The sequence below is a fragment of the Corvus kubaryi genome, unplaced genomic scaffold, assembly GCF_017639235.1.
Source record: "Corvus kubaryi isolate FWS band 111438036 unplaced genomic scaffold, C.kubaryi_AGA036_p1.0 37308, whole genome shotgun sequence".
Lineage (NCBI taxonomy): Eukaryota > Metazoa > Chordata > Aves > Passeriformes > Corvidae > Corvus > Corvus kubaryi.
Window position 1 is genome coordinate 19,551,164 of NW_024581096.1, and position 22,419 is coordinate 19,573,582.

At 37.7% G+C, this 22,419-nt stretch overlaps 1 protein-coding gene across 1 annotated transcript in view; it reads right to left on the minus strand.

Moving 5' to 3' along the window:
* RIT2 (Ras like without CAAX 2) overlaps positions 1–22,419 on the minus strand; it is a 182,147-nt gene that overhangs the window by 71,155 nt on the left and 88,573 nt on the right. Inside the window, exon 4 of the mRNA XM_042028769.1 lies at positions 17,719–17,910. Coding sequence (XP_041884703.1) covers positions 17,719–17,910 — 192 coding nt within the window. The remainder of the gene's footprint in view (positions 1–17,718; positions 17,911–22,419) is intronic.

Consider the following 22,419-nt stretch of genomic DNA (forward strand, 5'->3'; position numbering starts at 1 on the left):
TCTTATGGTTCACCCACACACAAAATAGCCTCTATTAAAGGTGAAATAATAATGATAAAAATATCGCTATAAAACTTAAATGCTTAGTTACATTCTGATTTCCAAGAATCACAACAATTTACATAACTGTTCAGATATTTTTCGCTGCATATTCCTAACCATTCTATTTTGCTTAGAAAATTATATTTATATATGCTTCTCGAACATTCAAAGACCCTTTTTGGTATGACAGCAGGAATTGAAATAAAATAAGTTCATAATATCAGTGATGCCAGTATATTAGAAGTTTGCCCGCAATATTTTCCTATAATGGTTATCAAAACTGCATTAATCTCTCTTATTTAAAACTATTTATACACCCCTAATCATCTTTAAAATATTATTTTGTCTTCAGCACAAAAAATTAATCGCCTTTTCTATTAAAAAGAAATAATTTAATTTTTTTTCCTAGCTTTGCCCCTTAATGATGCTTCTGTAAAGCAAACACAAGACAAAGCTTAAAGAAAAAGAATTAACTGAAGAAATGAAAGGAAGAAAGTAGAAACTGTTAGCTGAAATTACAGGCTAGGTTTATCAGTCTCCACATTAATGGCCTATTGTTGCTGAAGGCTCTTCAAGTGTATCTTTTTCACTGAAACATGCACAGATATTTACTGATTCTTAAAATTGATTAGCAGGCAGGCCACAGAAGAAAAACCTGTGGATCAGTCATGGAGTCATGGAAAAAGCCACACTACCCACATGTCTGAGTAAAGGAGAACAGAGGTAACAGCTGTATTAAACTCAAAAGCTATTAAAATTCAAAGTTACTGGATTAAACTGATTTTTTTAGGCACAAGTCATTAATCTTGATCAACAGTTCCAGCTTTTACTTCAAGAATCTAGAGCAAAGAATAATGAGATATAGTACATTATGGTAAAATATAATACATGACAATACATCCTGTGAATACCTGAAATTATTTAGTATGACTAGCAACTTTAGAAATTCATACTGGATTTAAAAAACCAAGTAAATACTGTAATACACATATATATATACATTTTCTTTTTTTCTGATAAAAGTTTTCAAGATGGCAAATATTAGGAAAACAAACTGCATAAAGAAAGAGGCAGTTAGCGTAGAACAAACATCTCAGATTTGCCTGAAATATTAATATTTATTCAGTAAAAGTAGTCTGCTTTTACAGATGCAGCATTTTACACCAGGATAATGACTACAATCATACAGACTCTTCCTGAACAATTGAATGCAGAGGTGGTGTTTACAGTTTTGGGAAATGAGAACGAAGTGGCAATTGCCAGCCATCTCTAATGTGTCTCTGCAGTCAAAAGTTCAGCACCAAGGCAATCAAACATTTGAGTCTTAATTTGGCAGCTTTAATTTGCCTACATCCAATGTCCATTATGATACTGCAGTTTCAGTTCTGGTGACTTTTTCTTTATTCCTCCTGACTGAAGGAGCAGCAAAGTTGTAGCAAACAAGTAGAATAATTTCTGCCTTGATGAAGTCAGGGACTGTAAAAATCATCTCATACCAGCCCCCTGCCCTGCTCAGGGACACTTTCTGCTATCCCACGTTGCTTCAAGCCCTTTTCAACCTGGTCTTTGACACTTCCAGGGATGGAGCAGCCACAGCTTCTCTGGACAACCTGTGCCAGGGCCTCACCACTCTCACAGGGCAGAATTTCTTCCTAATACCTAATCTGAACTTCCCCTTTTTCAGTTTAAAGCCATTTCCGTTTTTCCTGTCATTCCAGGCCTGTGCCCAAAGTCCCTCTCCAAAGTCCCTGTGATTCCCTTTATGCAGTGGAAAGGTCTCTAAAGCCTCTCTGGATCCTTCTCTCCGGGCTGAGCATCCCCAGCTCTCCCAGCCTCTCTCCATTGGAGAGGTGCCCCTGCCCTGGAAGCATCTCTGTGGCCTCCTCTGGACTCACTCCAAGAGCTCCGTATCCTTCCTGCATTGGGAGCCCCAAAGTTGGATGCAACACTGCAGGTGGGGTCTCACCAGAGAGGAGAAGAGGGGCAGAATCTCTCCCCTTCTTTTGATGCAGTCCAAGACACAGCTGGGGCTTTCTGGGCTGCCAGTGCACATGGCTGGGTCATGTGGAGCTTCTCAACCAACACCCCAAGTCTTTCTCCCCAGGTCTGCTCTCCATCCATTCTCTGCCCAGCCTTCACTTGTGATTGGGATGGCCCTGACCCACCTGCACATGGACCTGGTACTTGCTGAACTTCATGAGGTTCACATGGTCCCACCTCTCCATCCTGTCCAAGTCCCTCTGGATCCATTGCTTCCCTCCAGCATGTGACTGTACCATGCAGCTTGGTGTCATCAGCAAAATTTCTGAGGGTGCCTTTGATTCTACTGCCCATCACACTGAAAAAGGTCTTATCCAGACTCCTCATCTTGCGAGAAATATTAATGTAACACAAAGACCTTAGGAAATATGTTTGATATTTTTATTTCCAGAATTTCAGATAACTGGCATAATAGCTCTGTCTATGCACCTAGAATTTTCCCCACATAGCTGTAAAGATCTCAAGTCTGCGTTACAGAAAGTAAACATTTTAATGTTCCTCTATATTAGCCCTTAGATTCTAATTTGTCCCTCACTGTCTCAGACAAATAGGATCAATGTAGATCCTTTGCCTTCTATTTGACTAGTCTTAATTATGTATTTTCTGTCATTCAGCTTTATGACTATGTAATAAAAGACAGGTTTAATGGGCCAGTAGTCCAGGATGGGAAATCATCCAGCTAGTGAAGCATTGAGGACATCAAATTAGTGACACTGCTGATCAGTTTTTTCCCCAGCCTGACATCTGTTTGTAAGCACTCATAGCCAAAATTGTTTTGAAAGGCAATGTCAGCCTTAGGCTTCAGAGCTTGCACCAGTGAATCTCTCCACCCTTTACTACCTGGTATTTTCTGCTGTGAAATGAGACAATGCATATAATCATTAATGAGGGAGACAACATTATCTGATGTTTGATCTGATGAGTAGAAGTCACGGTTCCTGGGTTGTCTCTAACACCGTTCCTGATTCTTGTGTTATGCGTATATTTTAAATGTACTTTAAATTAGAGAACACCACTACACATGCAAGAAAGGTTTCTGGAAACCTTTAGTTTTAATTGAATTTGCTTCGTTATCTAATGATTTTTTGAATTCCTTGCCAAAAATTATTCTAGTGAATATGACTACTGCTAACAATCTCCCTGAACCTAAAGATAAGATGGAAGAGTATTAAAAGATTCATAGACTTTTGAAAAGAAAGAACTCTTGGGACCATGGCTCTGGACTGTTTTATAGTGCAGACTGAACATCTGCTTCAAGCTAACATTTGCTCGGAAAATAGAGTACCTCAGAAAAAGAGACAAGGAAGAGAACACAAAGAATCCCAGTGGAAACCTACATTAGCAGTAATTATCATATAATATAAATGATTATATAATAATCATACAATCATAATATAACTACAGTGATTACTCTAAATTAACAATGTGTTACTACCGCTGTACACATTAATGTATAATATATGAGTGCATGGAAATGTAAATACTTAGGTAAATGAATGTTTTCATGAGACTTCTGTGTGTTTGGCCTCTCAAATTCAGTTGTTATGGTTCATTTTATATATGTGTTATAGCAGAACAGCAGTGACTCTGAATAAATTAGACCACAGCTCTGTCTTGTCCCTCCATGCTATCATCAACAGCAGCCACTTGCTCAGGGACAGGACATGAAAGTAGATGAAACATAGAGAGTGCTACTGCTATCTCCTTGCACCTTTGGGGAATCTAAGGCTCAGGCACTTCCTGAGTTAGAAATGTCATGTTTTCCTTTGAAACTCCTTGCAAATCTGGTTAAATTACTTCTTTAACCCATAAAAAAAACTTTTATATTTGCAATTCCTACAGCAAAGAATTCCATAGTTTAGTTATGCACTCTGTATTAAAGCATTTTCATTTTTCAAACATATAATCTGATTAATCAATTAATTCAGCCCAAATATTGTATTGTTAGGAAGAAAATATACTCTTTTTATTAAAAATATTCAGAATTAATCTTAAACCTCGAAATATATTGAGAATTGATCTTGAACATCATCGTGTTCAACTGTCATTTTTACCACTCAAAATAAATACTTACCAAAATAGTTAAATAGAAAGTCTATCACCTTATTGACCAGATATTGATGGATCTATTTCAAAGAGGAATATCTATATCTACCTGGACTTACAAAGGTAATCATGTTCATTTTTCACCATTTATTTCTACCTTTGCTAGTTCTCCTTTTTGACACTTACTAACATGTAACATATCTTCCTTCAATTTTGCTTTTGTTATTCACATAAAACGCTTTGGAAATTTAAGAAACTTATGGCCCTAACTTATGTTCCTTGTATGTTTGTTGACTTAATTGGTTAGGCACAAGCAATCTCTCTGAAGCCGTGATGACTTTTGCCTGTAAAATGTTATTTATTCACATATTTGTTATTCCTATTTATACACATTTATCCATACATTTGCCATTCCTATTCTTTCCTTAGTAGATACCAATTTGCTCAGTAGAACTCAGATTTACTGGTCTGCAGCTCCCTGGACTGTTCTGCACGTGCCATCTTCCATTTCCCTCTTGCTGATTCCATTTTAAGCACAGTTACTAGTTCAGCAATTTTATACTTGAACCCTTTTGGAGCTCTTGGGTGAATACCATCTGTTCCTGATGATTTGTTGCCACACATATTATCAGTTAGTTCTAAAACCTCTCCTTTCTAGCATTTTTGTAAGCTGCCCAAGTATTGAATTTAGACAGCCTACTAAAGAACCATCAAACCTAAAGTCCTAATTCCAAATTTTGGGAAGCCTGTGTTCTGACTGCACATCTTCTATACGAAACGCTCCCACCCTCATATAAATAATGAACTAAATGTCATAAGACAATTTTTTAGTATTAAGTACCCACATTTCTGTCATTCAAAGTCACTTCAGCATTCTCTGTCTTTCCTGTGATTGTTCAGAATAAAATACCACAAAGTTCTGTCATAGAGGAACATTATTTATCAAGATAAAACCACAGATATTGAGGCAGGTAAAGGCAGAACATTAAGGTCTGATTTTGTAAAGACCATAGAGTTTCAATGAGAATCATACACAGGAGGAAAAAGAATATAATATAGGCACTGTTGATGCTTCCATTGCCATAGAAAAGAGGAGATTTCCTAGATTATCTATTTTTTATCACTATCTAGACAAATTAAACCAGGCGTTGAACAAGATGAAGGCTTAATACATTTAAGTGGATAATGTCCTTATGGGGCTTCTGAGTAACAGCTCATTACTTAATTTCAGGTAGCATGGAATTTTTTTTCATTACTGCATTGTGTTAATTTTCTTTTTAAATATATTTTTTTTTTTACAGAAGTATTTTCTGCCAGAGATTTCAATACTATGAAAATTTTCTTTTTCTTTATAATTTTAATTTTTGAAGAAAAACAGCCATTCTGATCCTATGTTGCTTTAGTGAAACACACTTATGTAGAATAGAAGACTTTCTAGTCACAAGGCTAAGGAATTTGCTGATTATAAAAATAAAGATTTCTGCACTACTGTGTAATTTTGGCATAACAACAAGCCTTTAACTTTACTGCACAAGAAGAATGAAAAAAAATTCCCATTGGAACTATTCTACCGTCTTTTATGAGGGTTTTTTTTTCATTAATTATCTTCAGTTTCCCTCATGGCCTTTTTACCTGAGCTCCATAAAAAGCAATTTCTCTTTTACAGACGTTCCATATTGAAAATGTCAGGCAATCAGGACAAATATAAAAGTACTTTTTTATATGGTAGGGCTTCAAAATTAGTAAAAGCAGCATTTTGTGCGAGTGTGAGTTAAATTTAAGTGAAATAAAAGCTGATAGGTTGACAACAGTGGAAAGTATGTCACTCTTTCAGTTCACAGAACAATGGTACAAACAGTGGGAGATTCTCCAGCAAGTTCTGAAAAATTAATTGTGCCTTAGACATATTTTGGCATAAAGAAAATTTAAGTTATTATTCACGTTAATTTCTTCACTCCTCTTAATCAGAATGTCAGGAAAGATTTCCAGAACAGAGTAAAAAGGCACTTTTACCTTTGTCCCATCTAGCCATGTCTTCGTGATCAAGATTCCACAGGGACTGAAGAACAAAGTAACACTGAACACAACAAATCTCTTCCCAGAAATTTAACAAATTTGATGGACACTTTTCATCTAGGAATTATCCTTACCCAAAATTATCTGGTACTAGTTCCCTCCTCATAAAACAAAGGATTGGGGTGTATGCTTTAAACAAGGAAAAGCAGTACTTAAGGAATGAACTGCTACCTATGAACCCTTCCCACAACCGACTTCTTTCTCTTCACAAATATTTATCAAATAAGGTTAAAGCCCTAGCAAGAGTAAAGACATCAGACAGTGAAATAGTCTCTGTCTCAAAATACAGAAAGATATTAACACTAAGACATTTAAAATTCTTATATTACACTTACTCAGGGACTAAAGAATTAAGTCCTTGCAGATACCACTATGTCTCAGGTGCTTCCTGATGTTTCCCAAATGACTTTCAGGCATCAGTCTCACTGATTACCGAGTGTTGTTGACCCATCTATGATCTCTTTAACTCTACCATTCATTTGTTTGTTTGTTTTGGTTTTGCTTTTTTGTTGGGTTTTCTTTTTTTTTTTTTTGAGTTGGGTTTTTTTTTTTTCTTTTGGTTTGGTTTTGGTTTCAGTTTTTTATTTTGTTTGGTTTGGCTTTGGTTTTTGTTTGTGTGTGTTTAGGTGGGGGCTTCTTTTTTTTTTTGTTTGCTTGCTTGCTTTTTTCGTGGCAGATCTCAGGGATTCTCATAATTGCAGATCCTCAAAATCAAACCAAACTACTCTCAAGTTCTAACCCCCTCCTGGTTTTGAGAGCATTATAATCTTGAAAAGGTTACCTGCCATCACCAGTCATCTTTAGTCACAGGCAATCATCGGTGAAATCATCTCATTCACTTCAGATGGGAAAGAAAATGGGGTTAAAAGGGAATACAACTTCTCCATGAGCAGCATTTCCTCAGTGGGTTGCACTGGGAAATGAGCTACACAGGTCTGCATCCCAGTTCAAGTCAGAGGCCACAGGTCTGGCCAGTTCTCAGAGCATATTTCAATCCAAGGAAAGCACAGATCATCTCTACTCTCTCTTTCACCCTCCTCCTCTTCCACCTCCTTCTCCGACTACACAAAACACACAAACACCTGCAATCTCCTCCCAACCTATAAAAAAATAACCTATTAATAAAAATTCAGGGAAAAAAATCTCTATTTTTAATGAAATGGAGAAAATCCACACAATTTTCTTCATACAGTATGTTGAGAAAGAGAGCAAAAGAGATCAGAGGAATGCCACCTGACACCCATATTCCTGAATCAGTTCACATTGAAGTGAACCTGCACCCAGCACAATCCTGGTGCTTGTCTTCAGCAGAAAATGCCAGGATTTGGTGACAGTAGATGGTGTGGGGTTCGAATCAGTTGCTAGGAAGGTTTCAAACAGTGATAGGAAGGCCACTGGGTTTGGTCTGTAGTTTAAGTAGCCCCGGACTAAGCACATCTGGCATATCACTCAGATTTTGGGGCAGGCCTGGGGGGCAAACCCAGCAAAACAACTAACTCATGCTTCCTTGGGTTTCAAAATCCAAGAAATTGTAAGCTGTGGAAATTAGTGGAATCTAGAAAATCAAGGTAAATTTTACTTTTTTTTTGCTTAAATATTATTCTAGTCACAGCTGGGAAAACAATGAAAGAATTATCCCATGGTTTTGCTAATGAAAATCATCATTAAGTGTAAAGACAATCTATTTCCCACCACCTCAGAGAAAATGTAAAGTGAATTCAAAATTTCAATGGCTTATTATATATGACAGGAATACCCAAAGTGGCCCGTGGTGCTGATGAATATCCTGTATTGAGCACAATGTTGGTCATAGATTACAGTATTAAAACATCCAAGCAGACACAAGCACACACAAAACCCTGCATATTTGTGTCAGTCCTTGTACCAGATGACTTAAAAAAATTGGTAAGAGATATAATTTTTCTCCTTATTACCATTTTTTAATTGTAGTAGGTGGTAATAATGACAAAGATGGAAACAGAGAGAAAGAACTTTTCCTGAGTGACAGAGGAAATAAATACAGTAACGGCAGAAGGGAAGTCTATCCTTTTCTTCTTTTAGAGACAACAATCATCAGGAAAAGGTGGATGAATATACTAAGCTGTATCAAACCCAATACAGATTAATTTCAAATAAACAACACACCATACCCTAACTCCCAGATGGGGATTCTGGTCAGAAAAACTATGTAATTAGTAATGTGAGTGACTAACACTGAAACTCAAATTTTGATATTTTGTAGACATTTATCATCTTTAGTTTCAAGGGCCATCATGTGTTTTAATGTCATTTTATAAGAGGTGATTTCCTGGATCTTCTTGAAATAACTGTGCTATATCAAAAAATTTTCTCAGAGGTTTTGAAGCTGCCATTTTTCATAGATTTTAGATGGTAAAATTTGGACACCATGGATGAGATATTAATACATGTTTTCCCCTTCATTTACTTTTTTGGGCTCATTTTTTGGGGGGGGTAAGAGATTTTTGAGCATTTTTTTTTCTTTTATTGTCATGACTGCACAACTTAAACAATGTCACAGTGTGTGAAGCTAGTGTTGCTATTCTTAAGCAAGTAGTCAGATATAATTAAAAACAAATCTAACGTCCTAATTCATCTGGGAAAAAAAAAAGAGAGTAATTAAGACTGGAATACAAGCAAATCTTAAAAAACCAAAGATGATTAAACTGATTAATCTTCTTTAAATGGTAGGTCATACTCTTATTATTAATAACACCATAATGAGCTGTAATTAAATTCTTGCAAAGTTTCTACTTTCAAGTAGTTTGACCTCCTACTGCAAAAACACATAGAAAGCTATCCTGGTTACAAGAAATTCACATTTTTGCATCAAAAACACACTCAGTAGATATGGCTGCCTGTGTTAATATGCTACTTTGCAAGAATGAGAATAAAGTTGATAACACAGAGAAATTTTAGTTGTTCTCAGCAGTGCTCACTCCAGTCAAGGACTTTTCAGTGTCCCATGCTCTGCCCATGAAAAAACCCAGGGGAAAGCATGGCCAGGAGAGCTGACATCAGCTGGCCAAAGGGATACTCCATGCCGTAGGATGTCATGCCCAGGACATAAACTGGAGGCAGTTGGCCAGGAGCTGCCTCTTTCTGTTTGGGGACACACTGGACATCGGTCAGAGGGTGGTGAACATCACTTGTTTCTCTTGGGCTTGTTCCTCCCTCTCCTTTCATAATTTTTACCATTAATATCATTATTATCTTATACTTAATTTTGTTTCAATTATTAAAGTGGGTTTTTTTGTTGGTTTTTTTTTTCTTTTAAATTTTCCTCCCCACCAGGAACAGAGGGGAATGAGTGAGTGGCCGCATGGTGCTTAGCTGATGGCTGGAGTTAAACCACAACAAATATCCATCACAGGCTGCTGGCTAAGCACTAGTCACCCAACAAATGATGCCACTGTTGTTTCACTTGCAAGCTCTGCCTCTCTGTGTGGTCACTGTGTAGCCAAAATCTTTCCCTCTGAGAGATTCTGAGGAAAGCTGCAGCACCCCGAACTTGCTTGCAAACAAGCCCTACACTCCTGCAACAATGCAGGAGTTTTGTGTGCAAGTTTTACAACACGACTTGCTTGCTTTAATTACAAAGAAAGATCCTGTGGCATGACTGTCATGTGAAAACCTTCACAAGAGTCGATCTGCGCTAATTTTCAGGACACGCTGACAAATCTCAGCCCAAGTTCATGTTGAGAAGCATCCTCTATCAATAAGGCAAGTGGTGAAAGGGCCTCTCTGTACCTTCACACATCTCCTCCGAGGTGTTCTCCCACTGAAGTCACACACAGTCATGCCAAGTCAGGATTCAGTGCCTGGGGTGGACAAAAATCTCTGAGGTGGATGGTGAAGTTAAAGTAGGTAGAGATAAGAAGTACTGGGAGCCTTTCAAAACAATATAAACTGTGCTGCTGTTTAATAACCCTAGCAGTGAAGAGACTTTGCAACACCCTCCCCTGTGTATACCCCTGGCTATGCGTCCTGCTTTGTCCTGCTTCAGCTACAAGAAATTAGCTGTCTTTGTTTTTATCTCTGAATATCCAGGTTTTACATTATAAACATTCTATTATCTGCAGTGCAGCTATTGTTTTGCTGTTGTTTCTTCTCCTACAGAGCAGCTTGTTATCTTCATCTTAGTCTTCTGTTCCATGTTAAAGGAATCACAGGACCTACTGGGTGGTTCACTAGAGGTTAACACAATTATAAACTGAGAAATGAGTCAACAGTTTCATTGCAATTGTCTGTGTGTTTGATGGCATTTAATGCAACCTGTGTAATAAGAGGCTGTGGTTTGGGTGAGGTTGTGGAAACATGAAAGCATTATAATGACAAGGAGGTAAACTATGTTTAAATGAATATTTGCTAATGAATGTTAAGTTGATAATGATAGAATTTCCTTCCAAAACACTACAGCTGCCAAATTTAATTCTACAATTGCACTGGCATGGAAAAATACACACCCTTTTTTTTTTTCTTCTTTTTCCTTCTTCCTTTCTTTCTTTCTTTGGTGGGAGGGAAAATGCTATAAAGATTCTTTTTTGAAAACTATATGAGAAAGACTTCTTAGGACAATGGCCAGTGGGAAAGAAATGTTGAAAAATCAAAATCAATTAAAAGTAAATAGAAGTTAGAGTCATAGAAGAACATGACAGAATCCAGATATGCATTTTGATAATGCAAGAAAGTGATTATTCAAAGGTCTGACAGTTTCCTAATATAATAAAACATCATGACAACTTCAGTAATTTTAATTCCAAATATTCAGACAACTGTCATAATGCCACCGAAACAGCAAAAATGATTACATTGTTCAGATTTTGAAGATCAAACAAAGAATATGATGTGCTATCATGTGGGACGGCAATATGTAGGCAAGTGGGTGATGACGGCTGCTCCTTACAAATGTAATTCATTTTCGTCAGGCACTGATGGAAAATGGAACTACGTGAATATCCATGGAAAATGAACAATCAAGATGGAATCAAAATGGATGAAAGAATTAATCTAAAAATTCAATAAAAAAATCAAATAAATAGACCCCTAGAATCACTGAGGTTGAAAAAGCCCTCTAAGGCCATTGAGTCCAACCTTTCTCCCAGCACTGCCAAGGCCACCACTAACCCGTGTCCTCAAGCACCACATCCACATGGCTTTTAAATCCCTTCAGGGATGGGGAATCCACCACTTCCCTGAGCATCTGTGCCAGGTCTGGACAGCCTTTGCCATCAAGAAATGTTTCCCTGGTGTCCCACCTGACCCTCCCCTGGCACAGCTTGAGGCCGTTCCCTCTCCTCCTGTCCCTGTTCCCTGCGAGCAGAGCCCGACCCCCCCGGCTGCCCCCTCCTGTCAGGGACTTGTGCAGAGCCACAAGGTCCCCCCTGAGCCTCCTTTGCTCCAGCCTGAGCCCCTTTCCCAGCTCCTTAAGCTGCTGTTCATCAGACTTTAGCGCCAGACCCTTCCCCAGCTCCCCTTTTCTGGACACGACATAGTTTTGAAGAATTTGCTCTTCTGTGCCGTATTCTCCTCTGGATTTTTTTGATCAAATTTCTGTTATGATTTTGTAGTTGTTGTCTAGGATTTTGTTTGTTCGAAAACCGAAGGAAATATGAGTGCAAGGTTCAGAAGTACAGTCTGTAGTTAGCAGCAGCAATAACAGAATGAATCAGTAAGTTTTGATTCTTAACTTAAAATGTCAGAAGCAATTTCGTAAGTTTCCATCTCTCCCCAGCACCACTGTAAAAAGGCAAAGAAGGTGGCTGTCTGAGCCTCCCTCTGCTGTCAGCAGCAAGACAGACTTCTTCCCCGGCAGATACATCTCATTTTATGAGACACTTCTATGACATGTGATAAATCCTAGTTTTCTGCCTGGATTTTATAGAGACTCTGGCCAAGTCATTTAATCTCACCATTTACAACGTCTGCAATTAGCACAAATGTACACTTTTCTTTGTCAATAAGCAGCAAAAAATGCATCTACGTTGACTTGCACTTAAAAAGGAGAATTGAAGCCTTTTATTCTTTGTGTAGGACACTGGTCTGAATAATGGGAAACAAGAGTCTTCCTTCAGTACAGACTCTTCTACCTCAATGTTTTCAAGAGGAAATGGAACTGCTAGTTTTAAAGTAGAGTTACACATTTCAAAACAGTTTTAATCCCAAAAGCAACAGAATTCAGCCTGATGCTAAGGTAAGAAATTCATAATACTTGCAGTTTCATGATTCATAATATGAGTAAGAGAGCATCTAGTAAACAGTGCTTCATAGTTATGCAGAGAAAAATAAAAACAAAAGTAAAATATAATATCATATTCTTGAAGTATTTTCAGTGTCTCAACCAGGCACCAGAAGGTACAGACTAACAATTTTTGATATAGATACCAAACAGTTACTCACACAAAAGAAACCAAACCAAAACAAGGGTTTTTTTAAAAAAATAAAGCTAAACAAAACAAAGCAAAGCAAAACAAAACAAAAAAACTTTATCTGTCTCAGACTCAGATATTTCAAGGTTTGAGAAGCATGAAAATAGAGCAACTGTCAAAATGACAAATTTAAAAGTTGATACTCGCATTGTCTGATAACCAGTCAGCTTATCTTGTGCAAAATCCAGAGTAAAACCTCACTGAGGTGAGATTATTCAGCTGGTTATGATCATGAAAACTTACTGTGATGCTGGTTTAAGAATTATTTTATGATATAATAAAGCCTTAGGAAAAAAAGACAATGACACATCATACATTTACACTCCGAGTAATCTATTGTTCCATGTTAAATGATAGAATCACAGAACCACAGAATGGCTTAGGTTGGAAGGGACTTTAAAAACCACCACGTTCCACCCCCTGCCATGGGCAGGGACATCTTCCACTAGACCAGGCTCCTCTGAGCCCTGTCCAGCCTGGCCCTGGACACTTGCAGGGGCAAGGGAACCACAGCTTCTCTGGGCAACCTGTGCAGGGCTTCACCACCCTCACAGTGAAGAATTTCTCCCTAACATCTGATCTAAACCTACTCACTTTCAGCTCGAACACATTCCCCCTACATTCCCCCTTGTTCTATCACTACAGTTCTGGAAGAAAAAGGCAGATTTCATGCTGATTTTTTTTCCCCCCCTACTAAATGAGAAGGCTGTAGAGGAAAATGCTTTCAAAGGCACTGCTACTGTCAGATTTTTGCTTGAAGCCGGTAAGACAACTCATGGGTGGAAGGGTAAACAGTTGCATAATTCTTTTCAGGAGCAAGACTGTACTGGCAAAACTAACAGCTTTGATGACAAGCTTCTCAGAGAGACCAGGAGCTGGAAGAAACATGAGCTTCCCTCCTAACTTTGGACTAAATGGATATCCACATATTATCCATGGACTCAGCTGAGCCCATAGGTGATTCCTCTGGGGTCGGAAAAAAGCATACAAGAAAAACTGCTCCGTGAAGGCTGTTATGTTTCTGTGTGGCTAGAATTTCCAGAGGGGTTCTAACATCCACATTAAAGTTTGAAAAAGCTTCTAGAAAGAATATTTTATAGCTCAGAGTTAACAGCACGTTATTCAAAGGAGCTTGAGTAGTTAGTTCCCCTCTGAATTGCTCAATGTAATTAATATTTTGCAATGATCCATAGGTAACGCTTTTGTATATTTTCTAAGCAACCTTTTAGTAATGTCACAGGTCCTAACTATTAAATATTTTTATATAAAGCTGCAATTTAGCATTAGTATGACATGAGCTTGAATAGCTTTAATGTATTTTTTTGAAGATGAATATGTTCTAATTAGATATTTATCTGTTATACATGTTTTGAACAGTAAGAACCAGGTGTTCATCTGGAATAAAGTGACACCTAAAGTGAAAGGATCAGCATTTTCAAACAGCTGGTCCTACACGTTTCTGAAAATCTGATGATAATTAAAAACATACAAGCATACATTTACTGATCTAATGACTTTGTTGTTTGAAAACACTGGAATTAAAATGTTACCTAATCAAACAGTTAGTTCTGTATTTTTCTGTCTAACAGCTATGGAATATAATGCACATAATTAAATATTTCTTAGAGCAATGGCTGAAAAAATTAGGGAATGGAAATAGATAAATGTTCCAGACCAGGCTGGATGGGACTTGGAGCAACCCAGTCCAGTGCAAGGCATCCCTGCCCATGGCAGGGGGGTTAGAATGAGACGAGCTTTAAAGTCCCTTCCAGTACAAACCATTCCATGATTCTGTGAATGCCTTAACCATTCATGCCTGTTCACTGGGGGATGGAGGGCGCCTTGCCACCACATATACATCAAGATAATGATTTACTTTGTTTTTCCCCCCAGTTTTTCCCCCATGTTGTTCAGAGAAAATTGAAAGTGTTTATTCTTTGGGCTGGTGAATGTAACTAAAACTTGGTTTAAGAAGGAATACAGACAAACCCATTTCTTAGGACATTAAAAATCACAGCCATACATAAAGACTATAATTTCACTGAAGCCATCATAAAATAAAAATATCATTTAAAAATAATAAGCTTGTTGTTTTTGTTTCTCGGCAGTGTTTCCTCTTAAGAAACAATTTTAATTGCAGATTAGTTTTGTTCTTGTAGTCCTGTTGATAGATTTGAGGAAAGCAGCATACATCATTATCTGTACTGTGTTGGGATTCACATTTCAAACAAAAGCTTTGTCTGGCCAAACCACTATGGCCTGTCTGATTGTTGCAGAATTGTCATTAAATGGAAATGATGCCCAGGAATGTTGAACTTAATGTTGTGTCTTGAAATAACATGAATAACATTACAGTTGTTTTAATGAAATTCATAGGAGAAAAATGTCATTAAACAAATCCACAATATTAGCCCTGGTGCCCTGGTCAAATTCCAATCTGGCTGATTGCATTCTGACACCTACTATTTTTCAGCTGTTTGAATTTGGTGTGCTTGTATACCTCCCTGTTTGTTCATTGATATGTTAATGCCCTTCATCACCAGCTCATTGCTGCCTGTCACTCCACAGTTAGTCTGCTGTCACTCTCAGCCATCCAAATGCTTTTAATGAAGCTGTAACCACAGTGCATGACCTTGAAAAGATCCTTTTCAATCTACCTTCCCAGACCTCATCCAGTTAGATATTGCTTAACCTTACAAGTGAGCATAGATAAAACTTGTATAAATAATAATAAACTGTATGTTTATTAAACATACAGCACAGCCTCATGTCCCAGTCCTGAGAAAATGAAACACTGAGGTTTCATATGTGCTTAAAGCTGGGCACAGAAGTGTCCTCCCACAGGCTGGGGCTTCAGTTTAGGTCAGGAAGGTACTCTGAGAAGTATCTGCTCATCACCCCCACTTAACCGTGATTTGCTTTGAATTGTGGAGTGGTATCTGAAAACACAATCTAAAATGGATTAAACTTAGGTGAAGATATACTCCAGGAGGACAATTTATATACTCTAGCACCAACTAGTTATGCTGACAACAGCCATGGGGTAGACATAGTCTAGATTTAAAAAGAATATCCCAAAATATGGACTTCAGAATAAATTGCTTTGCTCTACAGTTGGTTCATACTACTTGTTTATGGGCACAAAGTCATATTCAAATGCTTTATTTAAAGGAGCAGAACTTCTTTGCATTACCTTACTAGTCTTTGACTTAAGGGTCAAGATCTGGATTGCAGAATATTTGAGAAAACCCTTCTAACATTGCCAAACATTGGCATTTGTAGAAGGCATATGGAAGAAAACATTTTGAAGATCTAAATCCTGTTTCATTGAAAACTTTTCAAAATGCAGAACTACAATTTGGACTTTCCTTGTTTACACATTAGGGCAGGATCATCAGTGGGGACCTTATAGAACAGTTTTTAGTGTGTCTATCACATATCACGGGCATAATTTCAAATATTATTCCCCAATCCCTCCCCATGCCTCTTAATCTTGAATGTTGTCAGGGAAATCCAATCCAGGCATTCATGCACAGTAGTTTTCCTGTTTGTGACACCAGACAAGATCGTTGAGAATGTAAAAGTATTTAAATCAGGCATATGTTTTTATGTATGTTGACAGTGATTAAAATATAAAAGTTGAACAAAAAGTAAGATCAGAAAGAGATAGTGCCAAAGATGAGTGCAAGAGTGTCTTTGTACCAATTAGGAAATAAAACACTCCTGACACCTCATCTATAGGTAACTGCAGGTAATCAATTGTATCCTGCTTTGGGGTCAAGTGCAATGTCCTGTTCTCTCAGCAAAACCACTGAATCCACTTCCTTCCCCAAACACATATCCCTCCCCTCTGGTGTATAAGCACATGGCACTGCTGTTTGAGGCTCAAGATGCCTGTTAAACTGCAGCTGGATTGTCACCATCAGGGTTTTGTCACATCCTGATTTAGGGAGGAAGCCAATGATCTGGAAAACAGATGTGAAGTTTCAAATGTACATAATCAGATCTTTAAGACTAATTTCAGGCTCAATACTGTCTTGGATTTTCTTCAGGTAGAACAAAGAAGACAAAGAAATGGGGAGAAGAGTGACAGGATAAGTGGAGAAGAGTATATAGGATTGTGTGAGCACAGATGCTAATGAACCAAAAAACCCACCATTTTATTTAAGTGTTACATATGTCTGCACAGAAGTCAGGCATTTGTAAGCAGTCATAGTTGTATCAGAGGCATCTTAAAATTTCCATATAGGATAATATTTTTTTCTTTTTCCTTCTTGTTTCAAGCCTCTGCTTAAGATTAGGCATATTTTCCATTCAGTACCAGGTCACAGCCAAGCCATTCTAATCTGATCTCTCTCTAACTCACCAGTATAAAGAGTAAGGAAGAAGTAGAGAGGGAGCAAAATGAAAAGAGTGAGCAAAGATTATTAAAGACATTGAGACAGCCACAGTTATTGGCCTTGTAGTCAAAAAAATCTGCTGCTCTATGGGTGGTGGTAGCTGAAATCTTGTATAAAAATCAAAGTGAATTCAAGTCTTCAATTCTCAAAATGTTGCCATTTTACCGAACCCTCTAACAACATAGTCACTGGATCTTCAGGCAAATGTGATCTCATATGTGTTTCTTTATTTTCACTTTTTTTTTTAATGTCTGAGTTTGAAAAATCTTTAATCAAATCTAGTATGTTTGGGGGAAAAAAAAGAAACCTCTGTTTAATGTCTGGAAACATCAAAGGAACCCAAGTTTTTTTCCACAAAGATCCTGATTGAATCTTTTTCTATGTTGACTACATATATATGAATATATATGTAAATCTTCTGACAACAGTAGTCAAAGTTTTTCAAGTAAAACCAGAAAGTTTGGATGTGATTTGCCAAGGTTACTTCAAGTTCCACAACATATGAATGAAAAGAACTGCAAAGACCTTAATTTATTACAAGTTTGTTGCTCTTTGATTAAACATCTTCTTGTGCTAATAATTCTTGGTAGCACGGTACAACATATGCTGCAGAAACCCCTGAGGCAGCCAAGAAAAACCAAGCCAAAAACAGTGGAGGAGTCGCTTACCTGCCTGAACTCCTCAAGGTCTATTTTGTTTCCCACCAGCACCACGGGGATGTCATAGGTGTGCCGGACACGATAAATGAGTTCTTTAAACTCAGCTGCTTCTTGAAAGGATTGGCGGTCTGTGATGGAATAGCAGATAATGAAGCCCTCTCCACCTCGCATATACTGGTCCCTCATGGCAGTGAATTCTGCCTGCAGAACAGGAAGAACACTCTCAGTAATTTGGCAAACAAAATTATCCATCAGTAAATAACAAACTTGCAGAAAACTTCCCTGATTCCCTATATAGATTCACATTTCTTGTTTTACCCTTGTAAACACTGCTTGCTGAAATTTGTGCATCCTACTGGGGTCATCAACCCCAATAATAAGGATTTCTCTTAGGATGTTTTTTTTTCTTTTCCCATCAAGGGAGCTCTGTCCTCTTAGAATATGAACTTATTATGCAAGTCCCTGCATACAGAAAATACTGTCTCATGTATTACCAGAAGCTTCAGCAGTGCTGCCAGTACAAACAGATGAATTGCAATTGAAAGAATATTAAGAGGTGTAAAAGAAGCTATATTACTACCTAGGGATCGGAGACAGGTACAAATTACTTATTATGCACTCAATTCAAAAGCTCAGTAATATCAAAAAGACATTCATTGATTCCCACCAGCTTTGGAATAGTACCTAGCAAAATGGGAATCCAATCTGCAAAAACTTCTACTTTTTAAAGGGTCTCAAAAAAGATGGGGGTTTCAGTTCACCGTGGGATAATGCCATTACATGAGAATGAACAATTTCAAACAGTGCTAGAATTGGCCTGATTTTCTCCTCCATTTCTCCCTTTTTATATATGCATTTATTATCACAGCAATGCTTCTTGTTACTAATTTTTTTTCAGAAGCATTTAATAACTGCCACACTGTACAAAAAATTGAAGACTTAGTTTTCAAAACCTAGTCTCAGGCACTGTGTCTTGAGAATATGTTTTAAAGCCAGTTTCTTTCTCAAGTTTGTTTGCTTTTCTTGATCACAGCCCAGAATAACCCAATACCATGGCAACAGTCGGTCAGGATCAGAATCCTCCTGACAGAATCAGTTCTCCAGAGATACTAAGATGCAGGAAGGTCTGATAAAAAAGGAATACACAGATCAACATTGGACCATTTCTATGAGCAGCAGGATGGAGCATCAAATCCTGTATTTTTTACTCTATTGGGAATTTAGGCTAGGGTATTTTAAAACAGTTTAGTTTACATACATATATCCTCAGCCCTTGCTGAAAATTGAAAGGAAATGGATTTCTTAAGCTCTTTTTAAAGTCTCAGTCTTAAATCTCTCTCAATAGTTGCTCATGTTGATTGACATTACCTCCTGTAAATAGACTTTCATGTTGACCATAATCACTTATTTATGATGCATCTTTTACCCAAGGTCTTTATACATCATTCAAAACATTTCACCTGCTGCAGGAAAAAGTTCACCCAACTAAGCTTCAAAATGGCAAACTAATAGGTAATTTAAGAGTAGAATTCTGCTTTGAGACTTACTCAGAATTTGAAAATCTCTAAATTATTACCAGTAGCACCCCAGGAGGTGCAGAGTGGATCAGGTCAAAACGTAGCCCATCCTCTTGAAACTGGATGTCCAGGCAGTAGGGTAGCTGGACACTGAAGATATCAAACAGAAAGGATTCCACACTCTATGGTTTGGATAAGACACTGACAAGAGCTGTGTCTCTGTTCCCAGGTCTTTTCCCGCCATTTACATTAGATAGCAACTAGATTAATAAATGGTGCCATACAAAACTAGAGATCACATTCAAAGTCTCCAAGCTGAGGGCAAGGAGTGTTAATGACTAAACACAGTCATCAAATCCATTACCTGCCCTCAGACCCCAGGCTTTTATAGCAGAACAAAGATCTCACTGGAGTGCCCAACCCTTGCGACCCTGATTTTCTCCTCTTTGCACCTGTCCCTTAGAACTGTTCTACACCATGTTTAGTAGGGGAGTCTCCTTTGTAGGAGGAGCAGAACTAGGCCAGGATTCCTTCAGGCTGAGCAGACAATGGAAATCTTCAGCGAAGTTAAATTTGTGGATTAGGTGTCTGAATTTAGTCGCTGCCCACTGTCTAAGCTGTCCTTGTAAAAAGTGGTAAACAATTCAATGCCGTTAATGGACTACAGGCTGTTTCTGCTGATGGGAAATATTTATACCATTAGTTATCTAATTATCTATTTTTTGCACCTGTTATTTTTTTTTAGAGCATTTATACAACTGAGTGGAGCTGCTTGCTAAAAGTACGTGTTTGCGCATGGAACCTAAAGCCCAGCCCAGACAACCTGTCTCCCCAAGTTAGAAATTTCATAAATCAACTACTGTCGCACTGTATGACAACTCTGTGTAACCTTTTACAAAGAATGAGATCTGTTTAAGTGAGGTGATCCACCTCTAGGAAGCGCTCAGAACTTTGTACACTCATTTATAGCCATTTATGGCAAACCAAGAAGGAATTAAGTCACACATCACAGTTTAAGTTACTCACAGTAAGTGGCATTCTGCAGCACCAGTACTCCCAGGATCACTCCCCAGGGATGCTTAATGGCTTTCCCTGACTGACAGGAGACCTTGGGTTCCTAATTTCACACACTGAATCATTCCAAAGGGACAGAGTTCTCAGCTTTTAGGGACTGCCACTCTTGAGTCAGAATCATCTACCTACACGCTCTGGTTCCTACCGGAGCAAAGTTAAGACTTTCAAGATATGAATTAATTTATCTGCGCAATTTTTTATCATGACACATTATTGCTGCTGATTTATTGGACTAAACAGACAAAATACTTTAGTGTCATGTTTGCAGTGATCCATTTTCAGAGGCATTAAGTATTCTGAGCAAACTGCATTGAGGACATAGACTTTGCTTTCTGTTGTTAACTCAGCTAGTCATTTCCATTCCAATTTTTTTATGTTGACATTCATTTCTCAGCTTTTTTCTCCTTGGCATGATTGCTCAGTACAAAGTCAAGGACTCCAAGGTCAAACAGATATAAACCTGGTTTTTGATTTCAAAAGAAATGGATTTTTCCTCCGTTCACCAGGAATCTCAACATAATAACATATACTAAGAGAAAGAATAAATATAATGACCAATAAGTGTAATAAAATCTTTGCAACTCTGTATGTACACTATATATAAAAGACAAAGGACTAAGAGGCAACTAAATCTCTTTGTTAATTTTTAAGTTCAATCAAACCTTGCTTCAGATTCCCCTTTTTTTTTCATGCTTCTCTACAGTAAGCAGTACTAAAACTCAAGTTCACTCGGGTTCTGTCAATGTTCAGGTGTAGATAGAGATAAAGTCTAAGGTTTTACAGATTTTTCAGTAGTTTTATTCTTGTATTTTGCCTCGTTCCCTTGTAAAATAAGCAACAGTGTATCAGTGCATCTGGCTCACTTATATCATCTTTAATTGTTCCTTGCTGTAAAAAGGCTCCTCTTAAAAATCGTTCAGGAATAGTGGATACAAATTTCTATCAATAAAGGGAAAATACAAAACATTCCCAAGTCAGTAAATGCCAAGGGGAAGAGACAGAAGGAAATCACGCCCCCTCAAAAGGAAATCAATTCTGAGAATTAAAGTGAAGATTTGTCATGCTTACAGCACTTTGCAGCTTGACATCACTCGAGTACTCTCTTGTGTATTATGACTAAGACTTAACTGAAAAGTGTAGTAAAAACTCTTTTGAAACCAAATCATCATTCTTCTTAGGAGATGTGATACTTGAGAACAAGCATCAATTCTTGATAGAAGCAAAACAAAACTTTTCTAAAAGTTGAAAGAAAGCAGCATAACTTTTTCTTTTTTCCAGTATAAATTAATGCAGGGAAAAAAAAGCCACTAATGCTCATAAGACTATGTATTTCTACGTGTTGTTGAAGAACATTGGCAAGTAAGTCTCTCAATGGTTAGGTTGCTCCTAAAGAGATATCACATTTGCCTTTCATCAGTGATCAGGCATCTGACACAATTTTTCAAAGGTATCAGAATGGCCTCACAATGATAAAAAGCATCTCCCTCAACATGCTTGGATGTGTCTCATCCTGTTACACTGAACTCCCTATACCCAGCGTGACCTACTTCTTCCTTTTTTGTCCCCCTCTACTCTCTCGCTTCCTCAAACTTTCCTAGGAGGCATAAAGTCCTGGAGCCATAAGAGCAGAGTTTGCCAGTGAAGGCTGGAATAGAGAAAGTGTTGAGTGTATTTGTACATTCCATATTCCTCATTATTAGGACGCACTCATTCCACCAGCAGACCCACAATTTTCCTGATCTTTGTGGAGTTGCCAGTGTATCTGTAGAAACCTATCTCATTGCCTTTTAATCTCTCAAAATTTTCAACTCTTAGCAGCACTTTGTCTTTCATAATACAATCCATTCAAGCTGAAGAAATACTTCCATACCTACCCTTGGGAGAGCATTCCTCTTTCCGCATTTCATCCTCCTGTATATGCTCTCTTTTTCTAGAAGTTTTTAAGAAAACAACAAAGAGAAAATGTTTCTCTCCTCTGCTTTCTCTCCTTCATCTTGATTTGTACTCTTTTATCTCACTTTTCACAATGAGTGAAAGAAAAGTTTTCATAAGAAGCAATATGATTAATTAATTTTAAAATTCATAGTGTTATCATGGATATATAAATAGAACTAGTATG